This window comes from Ranitomeya variabilis, chromosome 4 (genome assembly GCF_051348905.1).
Source record: "Ranitomeya variabilis isolate aRanVar5 chromosome 4, aRanVar5.hap1, whole genome shotgun sequence".
Taxonomy (NCBI): domain Eukaryota; kingdom Metazoa; phylum Chordata; class Amphibia; order Anura; family Dendrobatidae; genus Ranitomeya; species Ranitomeya variabilis.
Genome location: NC_135235.1, coordinates 735,279,667 through 735,302,027, shown reverse-complemented (window position 1 = coordinate 735,302,027; position 22,361 = coordinate 735,279,667). Strand labels below are relative to the sequence as shown.

General features: G+C 45.7%; 1 protein-coding gene across 2 annotated transcripts in view; it reads left to right on the top strand.

The window, feature by feature from the left end:
* The window catches only part of LOC143767985 (uncharacterized), an 85,378-nt gene that overhangs the window by 44,628 nt on the left and 18,389 nt on the right, over positions 1–22,361 (top strand). For both annotated transcript variants that reach the window (XM_077256580.1, XM_077256581.1), the window contains exons 2-10: positions 19,952–20,103; positions 20,235–20,414; positions 20,497–20,620; positions 20,709–20,806; positions 21,013–21,162; positions 21,294–21,473; positions 21,557–21,680; positions 21,764–21,861; positions 22,057–22,147. In XM_077256580.1, the coding sequence (XP_077112695.1) occupies positions 20,026–20,103; positions 20,235–20,414; positions 20,497–20,620; positions 20,709–20,806; positions 21,013–21,162; positions 21,294–21,473; positions 21,557–21,680; positions 21,764–21,861; positions 22,057–22,147 (1,123 nt within the window). In that variant the 5' untranslated portion in view covers positions 19,952–20,025. The remainder of the gene's footprint in view (positions 1–19,951; positions 20,104–20,234; positions 20,415–20,496; positions 20,621–20,708; positions 20,807–21,012; positions 21,163–21,293; positions 21,474–21,556; positions 21,681–21,763; positions 21,862–22,056; positions 22,148–22,361) is intronic.

Here is a 22,361-nt window from a genome sequence, read left to right as displayed (position 1 = left end):
TGTAATGTTCCCACAGTACCACCATCCTCCTACATAGTGTAATGTTCCCACAGTACCACCATCCTCCTACATAGTATAATGTTCCCACAGTACCACCATCCTCCTACATAGTATAATGTTCCCACAGTACCACCATCCTCCTACATAGTGTAATGTTCCCACAGTACCACCATCCTCCTACATAGTGTAATGTTCCCACAGTACCACCATCCTCCTACATAGTATAATGTTCCCACAGTACCACCATCCTCCTACATAGTATAATGTTCCCACAGTACCACCAACCTCCTACATAGTATAATGTTCCCACAGTACCACCATCCTCCTACATAGTATAATGTTCCCACAGTACCACCATCCTCCTACATAGTATAATGTTCCCACAGTACCACCGTCCTCCTACATAGTATAATGTTTTCACAAAAGCAGGTTCCTACACACACAGTATAATGTTCCCACGTTACCGCCATCCCCCTTACATAGTATAATTTTCCAACAATAGCAGCTTGCCATTCACACAGGATAATGTTTCCACGGGACTGGCATCCCCCTCACACACAGTATAATATTCCCACAAAACTGCCTTCCCCCATTTTCTAATGTTCCCACAGTACTGCCCTCTACATGCACAATATGGTACCATCCACCCCACCGACAACCTCAGCTACACAGTGTTCCAAATTATTATGCAAATTGGATTTAAGTGTCATAAAGATTTAATTGTTTTGTTTTTCAAATAAACTCGTGGATGGTATTGTGTCTCAGGGCTCAATGGATCACTGGAATCAATCTTAAACACGTGATAATTAGTTTTCCAGGTGATTCTAATTAAATCCCAGCTCCCCGAGAAAGCCATTGCGAAACGTGCGTCGGGGCGCATGGCTACAGATGTACATCTATATGGGTGAGACTACTTACAATATATATGGCCCCTTAGTGTTTTAGGTGGTGAGTTTTCTATGATAGGTCACTGATCGAAGAACAGTGAGAAATCTCTATGTTACTATTGTTTACTTACCTCTAGGACACTTAGGATTTGGCCATCCTTATATCTCTGGAGTATATGCACTGGCACTTTGGTTTGGATTGATATTTTGATTGGGGATATTGCTGATGATTATGTATTACTTTAGCCCATGAGTATGTCTTGTCTGTAGCATTTATACATCTTGGCATCTGTGGCCATATTCGAATAGCTCTGTTTATACATATTTATAACTTAATGACTTCTGTTTTTACTAAATTTTTGCAATAAAAGAATACAATTTTATTCTAATCAAGAAAACTTTCTCTGACGCCCATGACGGCACCACGGAGAGAGGGGATCCGCCCACCAAGGACAGGAAACCTACAGATAAAAAGGCGGTACCTCTCTCCTGCATCAGTTGGTTTCCTGTCCTTGATGGGAGACCTACAGATTCACCTCCGTGGTGTCGTCAAGAGAGATTCTTCGTGGTCAATGCCGGGGCCAATCAGCTCGATTCAGGCAGCGGGGGCCCCCCTGCCTCGGCTGGTGTGGTGACCCGAAGCGCCACCGCTGGGGCTGGCAGGCCTTTAGGGTGCGCGAAGAGAGGTGGCTGGACCATGGCCACCTCTCTAGGTAAGACTCACCGGCAGCAGCATGATCCAAGGGGAGTCCCTCTGTGGATAAGGAGCCTACATCCTGCTCCTCCGGTGTAAGACTGCGGGCTGTAGCTCCCGGGGGTTCCGGGAAGCCAGCAACAGGGTACGGTGATGCGCGGCGCCATCTTGGATTCCGCTGCGCACGCGCGAGATTCCCCGGGATTATGACAGAGGGGTCTCTGCGCACGCGCGGCTGGCTGTGGCACCGCTCGTGCCGGGATTCCCGTCGGCGCGCGGGCAGAAGGGCCGCGCAGGCGCGCGGAATACAGCGCTGTGCTGCCGCGCTGGCGGTGGCACGCTACACGCGGCGATCGGCGCAGGCGCGAGATTCTGCGGATCTCGGCGGAACTGCGCATGCGCGGGGAGAAAAGGAAGAATAAAAAAAAAAAAAATGGCGCCTTCCACTACTACTTAATGAGCACACACATGGGGGCAAGCGCTTCCTATGGAATCCGACCAGCGTTCACCAGCAATGAGCGACGTCGAGCAGGCATCTCCCCTGTCCAGGGCTTCTCCACCGGCGCCGCCACAGCAGCAGCAGCAGAGGCAGCGTCCCCAGAAAGGGCACCAGGATACCGGTAAAGGACGTTCTGGATCACTGCGCAGCAAGGACTCCAGCACAGCATCCGGCCCTAAGGATAGACCGACATTGGATCACTCCCAACCGGTATTTATGGGTCCATAAGGTGGTAAGTGATCTACGTGAATGTTAGTGATAGTGAGGGCCTATTTTTTGTGCTTTCTTACTATAGGGGAAGAAATGCACAGGCAAGTCTAAGCATAAGATTTGTGCTCTGTGTAGGGAAGATCTTCCATCTTCGTGGGAAAAGAGGCTTTGCAGTGTATGTATCCAACAGACAGTGTCAGAGGGCCTCCCCGGGTTCGCAGCGGACCTTAAAAACCTGATCAAAGTTCAGGTAGAAGAGACCTTCAAGTCCCTTAAAGGAGGGAAAAAGCGGAGGAAGACCAAGCACAGATCCCCGTCTCCTGAGTCCGGTGATTCAGAGGAGGATATGGATTCAGACTCCTCCACCTCTTCTTCCTCCTCGGCATCATCATCATCATCCTCGACCTCCTCTGGGAGGCGTAGTTGCTTTCCCTTAGAGGAAACAGACAGTCTGGTTAAGGCTGTCAGAAGCACTATGGGGTTGGCAGACTCTCACCCCAAAAAATCTGTCCAGGACATAATGTTTGGGGGGCTCGACCAAAAAAAGAGAAGGGCCTTCCCCCTTAATGAAAAAATCCAGGCTTTAATTAAGAAAGAATGGAAAAAACCCGTAAGAAAGACACTACTCACACCAAAAAGGACATACCCATTCGATGATCAATCTTGCTCCTTTTGGGATAAAGCACCTAAGCTAGATGTGGCCATCGCTAAGGCATCCAAGAAATATGCCCTCCCATTCGAAGACATGGGGGTCTTGAAAGACCCTATGGACAAAAAGGCAGATGCCTTCCTCCGAGGCTCATGGGAGGCAGCTGGTGGAGGCCTTAAACCAGCAGTCGCGGCAGCATGTACATCCCGCTCCCTGATGATATGGTTAGACCAGTTAGAAAGCCAACTCAAAAACAAATCATCTCGTGACTCTATTCTAAATACCTTACCAGTTATGCGTGGAGCGGCTGCCTTCTTAGCGGATGCTTCAGCCGACTCAATCAAATTGTCAGCAAGGGCGGCGGTTTTTTCTAATGCCGCTAGACGAGCCCTTTGGCTTAAATGTTGGCCGGGAGATCTCCAAACAAAGTCTAGATTATGCACCATCCCCTGTGAAGGGGAATTCCTATTCGGGCCCACTCTAGATGATATCTTGGAGAAAGCTGGGGATAAAAAGAAATCCTTTCCCGCCCTGAGTTTCCCTTCATACAGGAGGCCCTTTCGGAGCAAGAGGTTCTTCCGAAGGAAACCGGGGAAAAATCAAGATAAATGGGAAGATAAGCGAAACAAGACCAAGGGGTTCATATTCAATAGGAACCCCAACGACAACAAAAAGCCTGCCCAATGAAAGCTTGCCCCAGGTGGGGGGAAGGTTGTCCCTCTTCCTCTCGGCCTGGGAGAAAATTACCAGCAGTCCTTGGGTGTTGAGTATAATAAAGTCAGGACTGAAGCTGAGGTTCCAAAAAACCCCTCGCCCCTTCTTTATGACAACATCGCTAAGGTCTTCGGAGGAAGAACAGCTAGCGTTGGAAAGAGAAGTCATGGGACTAGTAAACAAAGGGGTTCTTACGGAAGTTCCCCTTCAAGAAAGAGGACAAGGATTTTACTCTCCTCTGTTCTTGAGAAAGAAACCGGACGGTTCTTTCAGGACAATTATAAATCTGAGAAATCTGAACAAATTTCTGGAGATTCAGTCCTTCAAAATGGAAACAATAAAAACCTCAATAAAAATGTTGTTCCCATCGTGTTTCATGGTAGTCCTGGATCTAAAGGACGCCTATTATCACGTCCCCATCCACAAAGATCACCAAAAATACCTCAGGATAGGCATCTACATTGGGGGGGTGTTATGCCACTTTCAGTTTCTAGCCCTTCCCTTCGGGCTGGCTATAGCACCACGAATCTTTACAAAATTAGTGGCAGAGGTAATGGCTCACCTGAGGGAGCAAGATACCCTGATAGTGCCATACCTCGACGATTTTTTGATAATCGGTTCCTCTCCGCAACATTGCGAGGAACCGCTAAAGACAATCAGACATTCACTAGAAAATCTGGGCTGGTTAGTGAACTTAAAAAAATCCAGGTTATCACCATGTCAAATCCAGGAGTACCTGGGTCTTACGCTGGACTCTTTAAAACAAGAATGCCGTCTCCCAGAGGGGAAAATTCGGAACATCATAAATCTAGTATCCAAAAGGCGAGACACCCCCTACATAACTCTCCGTCAAGCTATGTCCCTCCTGGGGTCCATGACGGCCTGCATCCCGGCAGTCCAATGGGCTCAGCTACACTCAAGGGAGCTTCAATGGCAAATCTTGTCAGAAGAAGTCTCTCTAAAAGGAAATTTAGAAGGTCGGCTCAACTTGTCTCCAAGCACAATTCAGTGTCTGAATTGGTGGACATCGCTAGACAATCTTTCTCAAGGAATCCCATGGGTAACCCCAGTCTCACAGATAGTGACAACGGATGCGAGTCCCAGCGGGTGGGGTGCACACCTGAACGACCTGTTAGCCCAGGGAGCCTGGCCACCTCATCTGATGAGGGTGTCCTCCAATATGAAGGAACTGCTAGCGGTCAAGTATGCACTATTAGAGTTCCTGGGTCCCCTTCGGTCTCACCATGTCAGAGTAATGTCGGACAACAAGGTGGTGATAGCGTACCTAAATCACCAGGGAGGTACCCACTCTCGGAGTCTGATGGAGATAACCAAATCGATCTTCCACATAGCCGAAACCAACCTCCAATCACTATCAGGCCTTCATATAAAAGGGGTGGACAACTTCAGGGCAGATTATCTAAGTCGCTCTCGCTTGAAACAGGGAGAATGGGAACTGTATCGGTCAGTGTTCTCTCAGATCTCAGGAAAATGGGGCAAACCGAATATAGACCTTTTCGCAAACCATCTAAACAAAAAAGTGAACTCCTTTTGCTCAATAACACCTTGGGGGAACCCGGTATCTCTGGATGCGTTCCTGATCCCCTGGAACCAGCCACTAGCGTATGCCTTTCCCCCTGTTGCTCTGATTCCAGCAGTGCTGAGGAAGATTCGGGAGGACGGGGCCCACATAATCTTAATAGCCCCGTTCTGGCCGAAGAGGCCTTGGTTTTCCTGGATGATGAGAATGTCCATCTCCGATCCATGGGTACTGCCGGATCTCCCGAACCTCCTCTCCCAAGGCCCAGTTCATCATCCACGGGTGGAGAATTTGCACTTGACAGCTTGGCATTTGAAAGGGAGTTACTAGAAAACAGGGGGTTTTCTCCGGGGCTGGTATCTACACTGCTCAAAAGTAGGAAGCCTGTTACAACCAAGCAGTACGGGAAAGTATGGAAAAAATTTCTTTCATCTTCTGGTGTCAAAATGGGGGAGGGTGTCCCCCTTAAAGCCATACTTGAGTTTCTGCAGAAAGGGTTAGAACTGGGTCTGGCCACAAATACCCTAAAAGTACATGTAGCGGCTCTAGGAGCCTTATTCAACTATGATTTAGCAGGGAATCGGTGGGTTGCCAGATTCATCAGAGCAGGGGGTAGATCAAGACCTCTACCTGTGAAGGTTACCCCTAAGTGGGATCTAAATTTAGTGCTTAAAGCATTATCTAAACCTCCCTTTGAACCCTTAGCGGAAGCTCCTATCAAAATCTTATCCCTTAAAACTTCCTTGCTCGTGGCGCTCACTTCCGCACGTAGAGTCAGTGATATCCAGGCCCTATCCGCTAACCCCCCTTTAACACAAATCCTTGATGATGGGGTCATCCTAAAAATTGACCCAGCATATCTTCCAAAGGTGGCATCCCGTTTCCATAGGACGCAAGAAATATCTCTGCCCTCCTTCTGTCCTAATCCCAAAAACAAAGAGGAAGAAGCATTACATACATTAGATGTGAGGAGATGCCTGATGCATTACATAGAAGCCACTAGGGAGAGTAGGGAGGATACCTCTCTCTTTGTGTGTTTCCAGGGTCCCCGGAAGGGGAAGAAAGCATCTAAGGGCACCCTGGCAAGATGGATTACAGAAGCCATCAGCCTGTCATACTCAGCGAGTGGCGTACCCGTTCCGGGAAATATCAAGGCACACTCAACAAGAGCAGTGGCAACCTCTTGGGCGGAGAAGGCCGGAGCTTCTATCGAGCAGATATGTAAAGCTGCTACCTGGTCTTCACCGTCCACTTTCTATAGGCACTATAGATTGGACCTTTCCTCTTCTTCGGACCTTACTTTTGGTAAAAGGGTTCTAGAAGCGGTGGTCCCTCCCTAATGTACAAATCTCTGCAATTCTCTCCGTGGTGCCGTCATGGGCGTCAGAGAAAATAGTAGTTACTCACCAATAACGTTGTTTCTCTGAGCCCATGACGGCACCCATACATTCCCTCCCTTTCACTTCTTGGGTGTGCACAGAAATATAGTGCCTTATGTTAAAGGGAACCCGTCACCTGAATTTGGCGGGACAGGTTTGCGGTCATATGGGTGGGGTTTTTGGGTGTTTGATTCACCCTTTCCTTACCCGCTGGCTGCATGCTGGCCGCAATATTGGATTGAAGTTCATTCTCTGTCCTCCATAGTACACACCTGCGTAAGGCAATCTTGCCTTGAGCAGGCATGTACTACGGAGGACACAGCATGAACTTCAATCCAATATTGCAGCCAGCATGCAGCCAGCGGGTAAGGAAAGGGTGAATCAAACACCCAAAAACCCCGCCCATATGACCGCAAACCTGTCCCGCCAAATTCAGGTGACGGGTTCCCTTTAATAGTGTAAATAATCACGCGGTATCTCAACTAAGTAATGTTAAAATAATAATAATAATAAAGTCTCCGTTCATAGTCTCCCATCGTTCTCTAGTAAACAACTGATGCAGGAGAGAGGTACCGCCTTTTTATCTGTAGGTTTCCTGTCCTTGGTGGGCGGATCCCCTCTCTCCGTGGTGCCGTCATGGGCTCAGAGAAACACCGTTATCGGTGAGTAACTACTATTTTTTCTTTGATTTTTTTTGGTGGTGTTTTTGCTCCATGTTTTGGTGGTTGAATGTTTGGGTTCTCCTCAGGGTTGTACCCATTTGTATACGGGTTGCTTTAATCCCGAATTATTATTATTATGGTATCTGTATTTGAGATTCTGTTGTTTGACCATTATTAGGCATGTAAGTATCGTAGTATCTAGGCCGCCCCATACTGTCGAGTACTCGGGGGCGGAGGCCATTCAGCCGAACTCTGTCCCACCTTCTGAGATGCCATGTTTGCTTTTGACAAGAGCAAGTGATTAAACTGCCAGGGTTCTTGTTGCAGCCTCACCTGTTCTGTCCCTGCGGTGTACATCTATGTTCTGGGGCCCAAAAGAGTTAATTTAAAAAAAAAAAAATGTTTAACATGTTAAAAAATAATAGAATATGTCTTCTGCTTTTTTATGTTTTCTTTTCTTCTTCCAAGAATTGTTGGTGTCTATTTTCTTTTTTAAACATTTTAATATTTGCTTTTTTTTGTGTTGTCTTTCTTGTAATGTAGGAAAGCCTAAGGCCAGAAATAAACCCCATAAAACACTGTATATGGAGACTTTGGTGTCAAGTACCATTTCTTGGACAATAAGACGCACTTTTTTCCTCCAAAATTTTAGAGAAAGGGGTGCGTCTTATAGTCCAGATATACCTTTATAGTGGCTATGGGCTGGGGGGAAGTGGCAGAGACGGAGGAGCAGGTTACAGGAGGCAGGAGCCAGCAGCTGCAGCTAACACGTCTGCCCGCTGTTAAAGATCATGAATATTCACTGCTCCCCGCGCCCATAGTCCCTCTCACTGGGCCTGTGGAGCAGTGAATATTCATCCTCTTTAATAGCGGGCACACATGATCGCCCAACCACTATTAAAGAAAATGATTATTCACTGCTTACCACGCCCAGGAATATGGGCGTGGGGGGCATTGAATATTCTGGCAGCTGACCTCGGCGTGTGGAGGCTACTTACACGTTGTGCGCTGCTTACACTCTGAAATCAGCTGATGGCATCAAACATGGTGCTGAGCAGAGGGAAGGTGAGTAAAATCATTTATTTTTTTTATGTGAGCAGCGTGATGGGGCCATGTTTACCAGGATTGGGTGGCATCTATACCATGATAATGATGGAGCCATATTTACCAAAATGAGGATATTGGCCATGTATATCAGGTTGGGGATAGGGGCCATGTATACTAGGATGGGGATGGAGCCATGTAAACCAGGATGAGGGTGGGGGCCATATATATCAGGATAAGGGGCCATGTATACTCAAAGGAGGGGACGTATACCTGGATTGGTGGCCATCTATAACTGAATGAGGACACACATACCATGATGGATATTATATATACCTGAATGGAGACACTTATATCAGGATTGGAACATATACAGCTCTGGCAAAAATTAAGAGACCACTGCACAGTTTTCTAAAAATCACCATCTCTACGTGTCTGATAGCCATTCCATTCCAGGGTCAGTTCAATTCCAACCAAAGTACACCTCATTCTCCTTAATGTGCTTCTGATTAGATGATCACCTGAACCAAATCTTATTTAACAAGGGAAAGTATAAAAAACACTGTTGTGTGCAATAGGACAAGCTGGATGACCAAACAAGTGCTAGGAATAGCCCTAAATTAATTTGAATGAAAAAATAATTTCTCACCATGTCAAAGGAGTTGAAAAGAAAAATCTTGAGTGAGGAAAAGATGGGCTCAATTCTGGCTTTACTAGTATAAGGACTGTAGTCCATTACAACAAGGTCAAGCAGCAGACATTGGGGACAACAAAGCTACAGACCGGCAGAGGGCAAAAGCGACTCTCCACTGACCGGGATGACCATCATCTTATTCAAATGTCAGTCAGCAATCCCAGGATGACATCAAGTGCCCTACAAAAGGAATGGCAAATGGCAGCTGGGGTGAAGTGCACGGCAAGAACAGTTCATAACAGACTCCTAGAGGCAGGCCTCAAGTCATGTAAAGCTAGAAAAAAGCCTTTCATCAATGAGAAACAAAGGAGAGCCAGGCTGAAGTTTGCCAAAAACCCTAAGGATTGGACCATAGAGGACTGGAGTAAGGTAATCTTCTCTGATGCGTCTCATTTTCAGCTTTGCCCAACACCTGGTCGTCTAATGGTTAGACAGAGACCTGGAGAGGCGTACAAGCCACAGCGTCTTGCACCCACTGTGACATTTGGTGGAGAATCAGTGATGATCTGGGGTTGCTTCAGCAAGGCTGGAATTGGGCAGGTTAATGTTTGCGAAGGAAGTATGAATCAAGCCGCATACAAGGTTATCCTTGAAAACCACTTGCTTCCTTCTGCTCAGGCAATGCTCCCTTACTCTGTGGGCTGGTTTTTCCAGCAGGACAATGCCCCATGCCACACAGCTAGGTCAATCAATGTGTGAATGAAGGAGCACCACATCAAGACCCTGTCATGGCCAGCCCAATCTCCAGACCTGAGCCCCATTGAAAACCTCTGGAATGTAATCAAGAGGAAGATGGATAGTCGCAAGCCATCAAACAAAGAAGAACTGCTTACATTTTTGTTCCAGGAGTGGTATAAGGTCACCCAAATACAGTGGGAAAGACTGGTGGAAAGCATGCCAAGACGCATGAAAACTGTGACTAAAAATCATGGTTATTCCACAAAATATTCATTTCCGAACTCTTCCTGAGTTAAAACATGAGTATTGTTGTTTCTACATGATTAAGAACTTGTTTTCTCTAGTAACCCCCCATGACGGCACACCTGGAGGATGTTACTCCTTTTCCTAATAGGGACAGGAAATGACCAAGAGGTTAAATAACCCCTCCCTCATCCTCCCCTCAGTGTTTTTTCCTGTCCCTACTAGGGATGAAGAGGTCATCCCAGGTGTACTGTGGCGGCAGCGGTCACCGGGGGGAAGAGATCTTAACGCCGGGCAGCTGGGGAGAAGACTTACTTCTCTTCCCCGTGCGCTGCTCCTGTCTTCTCTGGACTCGGGACATCCGCCACCAGTCCACACCTGCAGGGCAAGGTCTGGGCGGCATTCTTCGGCTGGAGACCTCTCGGAGCTCTCCAGCCCCTCTCCTCCTCCAGCGGTATGCGCGCGATGAGGACTTCTGGTCTGAAGCTGACGGCAGGATGTGACGTCAGACGCCGTCCGGCTTCAGTGTTCAGGAAGGTCCTTTTGCGTTCCACGCTGGAACGCATGATAGAACGGCGTGGATGATGTTGGCGACCTCCCCCCACATACATCCGGACACTGGAGGAGGAGGTCCTCTCAACAGGAGGACAGGTGCTGTGGTCGTCGCCTATTTTGGAGCCCCGGACAAGAAGACATCTCAGGTAGGACCACTGTGTGGTGAAAAGCATGGAGATGTCCGCTGCCTCGCACTCTGCTCTTGCAGATCCCAGCACCATCCCGGCCCCAGTATGTAGTCTGGCCCGGGGTGTCCACTCCCTGATGCGGGTTGCAAACTTATGATTCCTTCTCCCCTTTATTTCAGGGGGACAAGAAACCCGCATCAGGAGGCAAATCCAAAGCTATGCGCAAATGCGCAGTTTGTGTAAAGAAATTGTCCTCTTCATACAAGAAGACATTGTGCAAAGAATGCACAGAGAAAATTATTAGGGAAGAGCAGCCATCTCTCATGGAAGAGATTAAAGGCTTAATCCAGCACGAGATCAAAAGCTCTCTGGCCACCTTTTCCCAACCCACACCCTCCCCTAGTGCTCCTCTGGAGGCTAAGAAAAGAAGGCTTAATCCAGAGGATGAAGGACATGAGAATTCTCAGGGGGAGATGTCGGATGAACCTCCAGAAGAGGGTGAAATATCATTAGATTCAGAGGCTTCCCAACAGGAGAGATATTACTTCTCCTCGAGTGACATAGTCTTCCTCACTGCTGTGAGGAGCTCTTCTATGGAGATTGAAGAAGAAAAAACGGCTCAGTCAGTACAGGAAGAGATGTTCGGGGGTCTCCGTTCTAAGAAAAAACAAGTATTTCCTATTCACAAAAATATCCATGACTTAGTCCTAGAAGAATGGGAATCCCAAGAAAAGAAGCTGACCACCCCAGCAGAAATTAAGGATCGGTTTCCGGTAGATGACGACACTGCTTCATGCTGGTCGGAGATTCCAAAGGTGGACGTCCAGATCGCTAGGGTAGCTAAAAAAAACACGCTACCATTTGAAGATGCCTCCCAGTTGAAAGATCCTCTGGAATGTAAAATGGACGGGCTTCTAAGGAAATCATGGGAAACTTCAGCGTCCTTACTGAGCATCAATTCTGTATCTACCTGTGTGGCTAGGTCAATGCACCGCTGGCTGGGACAACTAGAAGAGCATCTGTCCTCAGGCACTCCCAGAGAGGATATTCTAGCCTCCCTACCTATCTTTCAGAAAGTGACAGGATTTCTATCAGATGCCTCGGCAGAATCGGTGAGGGTGGCAGCAAGATCATCAGGGTTGTCAAATTCTGTAAGACGAGCACTCTGGCTAAGATCTTGGTCTGGGGACATCACTTCGCAGATGAGGCTGTGTTCTATTCCTTTTAAAGGAAAATATATGTTTGGGCCTGCCCTGGATGATCTACTGGAGAAGGCCTCAGACAAAAAGAAGACATTGCCAGAGCCTAGAAACCCTAGAAAGAGACCCTTTCGCTCTCAGCAAGAGCATACTCCTCAATACAGAGGTAAGGGTAAGTCGGGGCGTTGGAGATATCCAAAAGAGGGAAAAGACAGGAATTTTTTTTCTTCCCCAACTCCAAAATCAAAGAATACAATTTTATGCCACCACGGTGGGGGGTCATATCTCAAACTTCCTCCCATACTGGCAAACAATCTGCTCAGACCAATGGACCTTAAGATCAGTCAGAGACGGGATAAAAATAGAGTTTAACGTCTTTTGAGGATACAAAGACAACCTCCTTATCCACACCAAAGCTACAATCCACATTGATAGTGGGAGTACAAGATCTGCTAGTCAACAATGTGATCTCCACAGTCCCGGAGAACGAGCGGAACAGAGGACATTATTCAAACTTATTCCTAATAAAGAAACCGAATGGGTCCCATCGCGTGATAATCAACCTAAAACCCCTAAATCGATATGTCGCCTACAGAAGGTTCAAGATGGAATCAGTAAGATCTACAGTACCCCTCATAGGACAGGATTTCGTTACGGCAACTATAGATTTACAGGATGCATATTACCACATCCTAATCCATCCAACTTATCGAAGATTCCTAAGATTTGCAGTCACCAGGGGAGAAAACATAGACCATTTTCAGTTCAATGTCCTCCCATTCGGGCTATCCTCAGCCCCAAGAATATTCACGAAGATCATGTCCGAAGTAATGGCCTACATCAGAGGTCAACAAATATGCATAATTCCATACCTCGACGACCTTTTGATAGTGGCTCCCACGGTTCCCATTCTACAAGAGCATCTTCAGAGGACAGTCCAAATCTTGTTGTCCCTAGGCTGGATAGTAAACCACAAAAAATCGGATATGGTTCCATCAACATCAAAGATCTTTTTAGGAGTTCTACTAGACTCTCACTGCCAAACATCTTTCTTACCAGAACAAAAACGGACCTTACTTACAGCAAAAATAAGAATGTTGCGGGACAAGAAGGTAGTATCTTTAAGATGGGCCATGTCGGTTCTCGGGACCATGACATCATGTATCCAGATGGTGGCATGGGCACAAGCCCACACCAGAATACTCCAGACCCATATCCTGACAAACTGGGATGGATCCCCAGATTCTCTAGACAAAAAGATCCACATATCACCACACATAAAATCCTCATTGACATGGTGGCTACAAAAGGAGAACTTAATCAGAGGAGTTCCCTGGTCGCAGGATCCAGCGATCACTATAACAGTAGATGCCAGCGAAAGAGGTTGGGGAGCTACGGTGGCCGAACATATATTTCAAGGAGACTGGCCAAACGAGATAAGACAACGATCCTCGAACTACAGAGAACTAAAAGCGGTAGAGGAAGTTCTCAAAGCAGCAGTAACTCTTGTTCAAAATTCCCATATCAAGATATATTCGGACAACATGACAACAGTTGCCCACCTTCGCCATCAGGGAAGTACAAGACACGAGGATCTAAAAGCAATATCAGCCAGAATATTTTCCTGGGCCGAAGAACACGTTCTCTCACTTTCTGCCCTATAAAAGGGGAAATAAATATACAGACCGACTTCCTGAGCAGAAAAAGGATCCATCCCGGAGAATGGAGTTTATACCCGGAAGTTTTTCAGATACTGGCCAGAAGGTGGGGACAGCCAGAAGTGGACCTGTTCACAAACAGTCAGAACACAAAGGTGGACCAATTTTTCTCGCTAGATCCAACCAATCCGGGGCTAGGTGTGGACGCTTTGGCCCAACCATGGACATTTTCACTGGCTTATGCTTTTCCTCCGTTATCGATTCTACCAAAAGTCGTACAAAAGATAAGGAGAGAAAGGGTCAGGGTAATCCTAGTGGCTCCATTTTGGCCCAAAAGAAGCTGGTTTGGGACCCTCATCAGCCTAAAAGTAGATGGACCGATGGCACTACCAGCGGTCAAGAACCTTCTCTATCAAGGGCCAATACTTCATCCAGATCCTGAGAGATTCTCAATTCTGAGGACCAGAGGGCTATCAAAGAACGTCATTAGAACACTACAGAAAAGCCGAAAAACGATAACCAATTCCATCTATCAAAAAATATGGAAGACCTTTATCACATGGAGTGCTCCTGAACGGCCTAACCCAGACCGGCCGAACCTAGCCAGAATCTTGGATTTTTTGCAGGATGTGCTATAAAAGGGTCTCAGACCCAGCACCCTCAAGGTACAGGTTGCGGCCCTGAGCTCGTATTTTGACCAGCCTTTAGCCGACCACAGATAGATAAGATTTATGACGGCAGCATCCCGCATATCTCCAAGATCCATAAATATAGTCCCATCCTGGGACCTCAATATAGTCCTGAAGGGACTTACACTTCCACCTTTTGAACCCATGTCATCAATAGGAATGGATAGACTCACCTGGAAAACCACCTTCCTGATAGCAATAACTACAGCCAGAGTAGGTGAACTACAGGCCCTGTCAATCAATGAGCCCTACATGAAGATTCTACAAGACAGACTTATCCTGCGATTGGATCCATCCTTTCTCCCAAAGGTCGTCTCTGACTTCCACAAGTCGCAGGAGATAATTCTCCCCTCCTTTTATCAAGAACCAAAGAATGAGGAAGAAGAACAGTTCCATACTTTGGATGTTCGGAGAATGGTACTCTATTATCTTCAAGTTTCAGACAAAATTAGAAAGGATCAGAATTTGTTTATTCATCTTCACGGCCAGAATAAAGGGAAGACTTCCAAATCTACAATTGCCAACTGGATCAAGAGAGCAATCTTGGAGGCTTACCAGATCCAAGGCCTTCCACCACCAGAAAAATTCACAGCTCATTCTACCAGAGCAACAGCTGTCTCCTGGGCCAAGAAAGCCAGTGCTTCCATCGAGCAAATATGCAGAGCTGCTACATGGTCCTCGGTCCATACATTTTCCAAACATTACAGGCTAGACCTGATGTCAAAGGAAGACTTGGCCTTTGGAGAAAAAGTCCTTAGAGCTACAGTCCCTCCCTACATATTACTCTTGGGTACTGCTCCAGGTGTGCTGTCGTGGGGGGTTACTAGCGAAAATAGAATTATTCTTACTGTTAATTCGGTTTCTAGTAACCCACCACGACAGCAGGAGTAATCCCTCCCTTTGCTTAATATACGTTCTGAAAAGAATAAATATAATTTAAAGCATTACTTCTCCTGTGGTCCTTTTATAATAACACTGAGGGGAGGATGAGGGAGGGGTTATTTAACCTCTTTGTCATTTCCTGTCCCTATTAGGAAAGGAGTAACATCTTCCAGGTGTGCTGTCGTGGTGGGTTACTAGAAACCGAATTAACGGTAAGAATAATTCTATTTTCTTTGCATTATTTGAGGTCTGAAAGCACTGTTCCTTTTTTCTTATTTTGTCAATTTCTCATTTGCTGAAAATAAATACATTTTTAGCTTTAAATTTTGGAGACATGTTGTCAGTACTTTATAAAATAAAACAACAATGTACATTTTAATAAAAAAATATACCTACAAAGAGAAAAATCAGAGAAACTGAAAATTTTGCAGTGGTCTCTTAATTTTTGCAAGAGCTGTATATATCAAATTTAAAACCTAGGTGCGTCTTATGGTCCGGTGTGTCTTATAGTCCAAAAAATATGGTAATTTCTGACCATGGTGTTTTTGAGCACAAAAAAGCTTTTATAAAAGCCTCAAACTTATGTGTGTGAATCAGACATGAGATCTGACGTGATAGAAGATTACAATGCGGGGATGACTGGAAACATTCATATAGACGGCTAGTGGTGATGGAGTCAGTGATGTTTCTAGAGCCGTAGTAGAAGATGAAGATGTCGTCCTCATCATTAAGTAGTTATTTCTTCTGTCACGTGTAATGAATATCTCCTGCAGTGTTGCTAATGCCGATTCCAGTGTCGGTAAATGAGACGAGAATTAGCGTTATGGAAGATGAGTCTATGAGAAAAGTATTCAGCTGCCGACTCCGAGGAACAAACTATTTGTCTGTGGCCTAAACTTTATAGGTTCTATTAGTAGATGTCAGAGAAAAAAACAATGTTGTAAAATAATAAAAATATACCATATTTTTTTGGGACTATAAGACGCACCCCAAATTTTCAGAAGGAAAATAGGGAAAAAAAAATGTGTCAAATGGTGGTCCGTCATACAGTTCGAATTCAGCTTGCTGTGGGAAATCAGTAGCGCTGGTGGAGCGTGGTTACAGGGGGTGTTCGGTGGTCTGGCAATGATGACTCCTATCGCAGACTGGTGTGGCAAGTTCTGTGGTTCTCGTGGTGCGGTGGCTCCTCCAACATTTTCTGAAAGCCCGGAGCACCCGCACATCCATTGCTGTGAAGCATTGGCCTCTGGGAAATCCCATCCCAGGCTGGTACGGCAGGTTCATCGGTGCTCAGGGTTGTGGGGGCTACGCTGTCATTTTGTGAAAGCCCTCGAGCCCCACACACCCCCACTGGTGCGATGCGGTGGCCTCCAGTAAAATGGCCTCTGGGAAAATGCCACAGCAAATTGAGATCTCGGCACCAAGATCTCATCTCCCGAGATCTCAATGTGTGCATATGCCGACCTGGCAGCCATTTTCCCAGAGGCCATTTTACCAGGGGACACCACATGACAGCAGTGTGGATGTGCGGTGCTCCGGGCTTTCCAAAAATGTTGGCGGAGACCCGCACCACTGCACACTGCCGAATACTGCCGCGCCAGTCTAGGAAGGGAGTGTGATCACCCTGCAGTATGGGACCGCCGTAGAATCACCCGACTCCTGCTGCCGTCACACTCAGCGTTGGGAAATACAATCCGTATTTTACATGCGTAATACGCAGAAATGTTGCCAAAATAGTGATCCGTATGTCATCCGTAGGCATGGTGTGGCAGCGTATTTTGCGCATGTCATCCTCAGTATGTAATCCTTATGGCATCCGTACAGCGAGATTTTCTCACCGGCTTGCAAAACGGACATACAATGGATCCATGGGCTCAAATATTCGTGAAAACTTTTATATATGTATATATATACATATATATAATGTATATTTCATACAGCGCTAGATAGCAGAAAAGCCGGTAATTCAATTGCCGGCTTTTGCTATCTCTTTCCCAAACTCGACATGATATGATACATGGTTTACATACAGTAAACCATTTCATATCCCTTATTTTTTTTCCATAGTCCTCACTAATAATGTTCCAAGTGTCTGTGTGCACATTTTGGGGGGCCTAGCTGTGAAAATAAAGGGTTAAATCGCGGAAAAAACTGGCGTGGGCTTCCTGCGCAATTTTCTCCGCCAGTGGGAAAACCAGTGACTGAGGGAAGATATTAATAGCCTAGAGAGGGACCATGGATATTGGGGGGGGGGGGCCCCCCTGGCTAAAAACATCTGCCCCCAGCCACCCCAGAAAAGGCACATTTGTAAGATGTGCCTATTGTGGCACTTAGCCTCTCTCTTCCCACTCCTGTGTAGCAGTGGGATATGGGGTAATAAAAGGTTAATGTCACCTTGCTATTGTAAGGTGACATTAAGCCAGGTTAATAATGGAGAGATGTTAATAAGACACCTATCCATTATTAATCCAATAGTAGTAAATGGTTAATAAAACACACACATTAGGAAAAAAGTATTTTGATGAAATAAAGACACAGGGTGTTGTAATAGTTTTATACTCTCAATCCAATTGAAGACCCTTGTCACCTGAAACAAAGTTAAAATAAAAAATCAACAATATCCCATACCTTCCGTAGTTCAGTCTTGTCCCACGCTGTAAATCCATCTGAAGGGGTTAAATAATTTTACAAGCAAGAGCCTGCTAATGCAGCCACCCCTGCCTGTAAAAACTGGGGAATGAATGGAAAGCAGGGGAACGTAGCTACCTAGACTTGCGGTGCTGCGCCCTCTGCTGGTATAACCTCAGATGAACTCGAGCGTGGGAATTTTTGTGAATATCCCTGCTTTCCATTCATTCCCCAGTTTTTACAGGCAGGGGCGGCTGCATTAGCAGGCTCCTGCTTGTAAATTTATTTAACCCCTTCAGATGGATTTACAGCATGGGACAAGACTGAACGACGGAAGGTATGGGATATTGTTGATTTTTTATTTTAACTTTGTTTCAGGTGACAAGGGTCTTCAATTGGATTGATAATATAATAAGCTATTACAACACCCTGTGTCTTGTATTTTAATGAAATATTTTTTCTTTTGTGTGTGTGTGTCCTGTGACGCCATGAAAGTCGGTGCCAATCCGACCTGTGACGCCTATGTGGCGTCATGGAGGGATCGCGTCCCTGCAGATCGAGTGAAAGGGTTAACTCCAATTTCACCCGATCTGCAGGGACAGGGGGATTGGTTCTTCAGCCCAGGGAAGGTGGCTTCACCCCCCCATGGCTACGATCGCTCTGATTGGCTGTTTCACTTTCAACAGCCAATCAGAGCGATTTGTAATATTTCACCTATGAAAATGGTGAAATATTACAATCCAGCAATGGCCGATGCTGCAATATCATCGGCCATGGCTGGAAAACCTAATCTGCTCCGCCACCGATCGCCTCCCCAGTCCTCCTTTCTGCCCCGTACTGTGGTCCGCTCCCCTCCGTCCTCCTGTCCGCTGCCCCCGTGCTTCGATCCACCCCCCGTGCTCCAATAAAAGCTATCACAGTGATCAAAATAAAAAAAAATAGTAAATGAACCCCCCCTTTATCACCCCCATAGGTAGGGACAATAATAAAAAAAAAAAAAAAGGAAAATATATATATTGTTTTTTCTTCCCCCACTAGGGTTAGGGCTAGGGTTAGGGTTAGAACCTAGAGTTAGGGTTAGTTTAGGCTATATGCACACATGGTGCGGATTTGGCTGCGGATCCCCAGCGGATTGGCCGCTGCAGATTTGTAGCAGTTTTCCATCATGTAAACCTATTGAAAACCAAATCCGCTGTGCCCATGGTGCGGAAAATACCGCGTGGAAACGCTGTGTTGTATTTTCCGCAGCATGTCAATTCTTTGTGCGGATTCCGTTTTACACCTGCTCCCCAATAGGAATCCGCTGGTGAAATCCGCACAAAAAACACTTGAAATCCGTGGTAAATGCGCAGGTAAAACGCAGTGCCTTTTACCTGCGGATTTTTCAAAAATGGTGCGGAAAAATCTCACACGAATCCGCAATGTGGGCACATAGCCTTAGGGTTAGGGTTGGAATTAGCGTTAGGATTGGAATTAGGGCTAGGGTTGGAAATAGGCTTGTGGTTAGGGTTAGGGTTGGGATTAGGGTTAGGGGTGTGTTGGGTTAGAATTGTGGTTAGGGGTGTGTTGGGGTTAGGGTTATATCTAGAGTTGGGACATTTATTTGATCTATTCTAACCTGTCAGTGTGATTTTACTGTACACCGCACTGAATTATTGGCTTTTCTATAGAACACCGCTGCGTATTTCTTGCAAGTCACACTGATGGTCCATGTGTAATCCGTATTTTTCTCGCCCCCATTGATTTTCATTGGCGGATTTTTTGCGCAATATGCTGACAAATGCAGCATGCTGCGATGTTCTATGCCCGAAAAATACGGCAGAGAAATTTACGGCAGATAGAGCTGCCCCATAGAGAATCATTGGTCCATGTGCAATGCGTAGTTTTTGCGCCTCTCATACATCCGTAAAACTCGCTAGTGTGATCCCGGCCTAATTGTAGGTATATTCCGACTAGAAGACGCACCCCCATTTTCCACCAAAAATATTTTTGGGGAAAAAGTGCATCTCGTAGTCTGAAAAATACGGTAATTGCTGCTTCCGTCCCCGCCAGACTCTGTATTTTCTGGTCTGTCCCAACGAACATGTGAATCCTACAGCAAATTAATTGCCGAAGCAGTGAGTAACATAGCCAGTGATTGGTGGCATGGAGGAGATGTCTTACTCAGTAATTGAGCTGATGTTCCAGTCCATACAAGACTAGAGAATACAACATCTACACGTTCTATCTCCTGATATGTTTCCCTTGTTATCTCCACTAATTTTATTATTACACAGAATTCTTTGTAATGATTCATCGTCTCATCGTCTTCCTATTCAGGTCCCTACAATATCCGATCCTTTCAGTAGACATCTTCTATATTTAAGAGAATTTTTCTTAACTACCCATCAAGAATGGATATGAAGAGGGACAAGATGGCGGAGAGGATATTACACCTCACCCTAGAGATCCTCTTCCGTTTAATTGGAGAGGTGAGAGATTTTTATGGCGTCACATTACTTCATTCTTATTTATTGCAATAAAACTGTTGGACAGAACTCAAGAAGTCAGGAATCTGGAAATGTCTGTAGTGACATTTATTAATGTGTCTCTCCATAACCAGGATTACACAGTAGTGAAGAAGATCTCTAGTGAGCGCTGTCAGGACCCTGTGTCTGAGGGATGGGGAAGACCCCTGAGCCCAATCACAAAGCCTCCACCTCACCCACTGATACATGAGGACATCAATGAACAAAAGATCCTAGAACTCACCTACAAGATGATTGAGCTACTGACTGGAGAGGTGACACTGCTGGGAATGGTGGGACATTATACAGTAAAACTATGAAGGGATCTGGGGATGACGGTATCATTGTATGTGTCAGGTTCCTATAAGGTGTCAGGATGTCGCTGTCTATTTCTCCATGGAGGAGTGGGAGTATTTAGAAGGACACAAAGATGTGTACAAGGACGTCATGATGGAGGTTCCCCAGCCCCTCACATCACCGGGTAATAGGATTAAATACACACAGCCTATAATTATCTGTATTATCTGTATGTAAGGAATTAATTCAGTCCCTGTATGTGTTTCCTCCAGATCTATCCAGTAAGAGGACAACACCAGAGACATGTCCCCGTCCTCTTCTTCTACAGGACTGTAAACAAGAAGATCCCGATGCTCCTCAGGATCATCAGGTAGATGGAGAGAAGGTGTCATGAGATCTCCCCTATGATGTGTAGACGGTGGTGAAGGTCTTGTGCTCAGTCTTGTTTTTGTAAAGAAGAAAACTAAATAGTGTAAAATAATAAATCTCCTCATATGTTTCCCTTATTATCTCCAGTAATTGAATTGTTACAGAGGATTTTATGATGTTACATCGGCTCATCTTCTTCTCATTCAGGTCTCTACAATATCGGATCCTCTCAGTGAAGATCTTCTATATAAGAGAATTTTCCTGATTTGCCCACCAAAGATGGATATGGACAGAGACAAGATGGCGGAGAGGATATTACACCTCACCCTAGAGATCCTCTTCCGTATTACTGGAGAGGTGAGAGATTTTGATGGTGTCACATTACATAATTTTTATTTATGGCAATAAAACTGTTGGACAGAACTCAAGAGGTGAGGAATCTGGAAATGTCTGTAGTGACATTTATTAATGTGTCTCTCCATAACCAGGATTACACAGTAGTGAAAAAAATTTCTAGTGAGCGCTGTCATGACCCTGTGTCTGAGGGATGGGAAAGACCCCTTAGTCCAATCACAAGGCCTCCACCTCACCCCCTGATACATGAGGACATCAATGACCAAAAGATCCTAAAACTCACCTACAAGATGATTGAGCTGCTGACTGGAGAGGTGACACTGCTGGGAATGGTGGGACATTATACAGTAACACTATGAAGAGATCGGGGGGATGACTGTATAATTGTATGTGTCAGGTTCCTGTAAGGTGTCAGGATGTCGCTGTCTATTTCTCCATGGAGGAGTGGGAGTATTTAGAAGGACACAAAGATCTGTACAAGGACGTCATGATGGAGTTTCCCCAGCCCCTCACATCACCAGGTAATAGACAGGACTAAATACACACAGCCTATAATTATCTGTATGTAAAGAATGAATTCAGTCCCTGTATGTGTTTCCTCCAGATCTATCCAGTAAGAGGACAACACCAGATAGATGTCCCCGTCCTCTTCTTCCACAGGACTGTAAACAAGAAGATTCCAATGTCTCTCAGAATCATCAGGTAGATGGAGAGAAGGTGTCATGAGATCTCCCCTATGATGTGTAGACGGTGGTTAAGGTCTTGCGCTCAGTCTTGTTTTATTCACCAGTATTACATGTTTCATACTGGTGTGGTGAGAATGGTGGAGATGGCAGGATTAGAGCTTATCATAGATGAGACTTTCTCCATCTGTGACTTTTACATTATTTATTTCAGGGGGAAGATCTGACCCATATTAATACTACAGAGACATATGTGAGGGGTGATGAGCGGTGTAAAGAAGAGACTCCTACATATGAATACCCAAGTGAGTAGTAACCATTAAATACAGAGAAGTCACAGATTGTTCTCAGTCACCGGCTGTGGCTGCTTTATCAATGGTGTGGTTCGGACGTGGCACAATCGTGTGATCCCCATTTTGCCGGTAGGGCATAACATTCTCCTCCATCCGAAAATATTTAAATGGCTTTGTAAAATTGTGAAAACCCTTCTGTATAGCGCTTACAACCGAAGAATGTGCT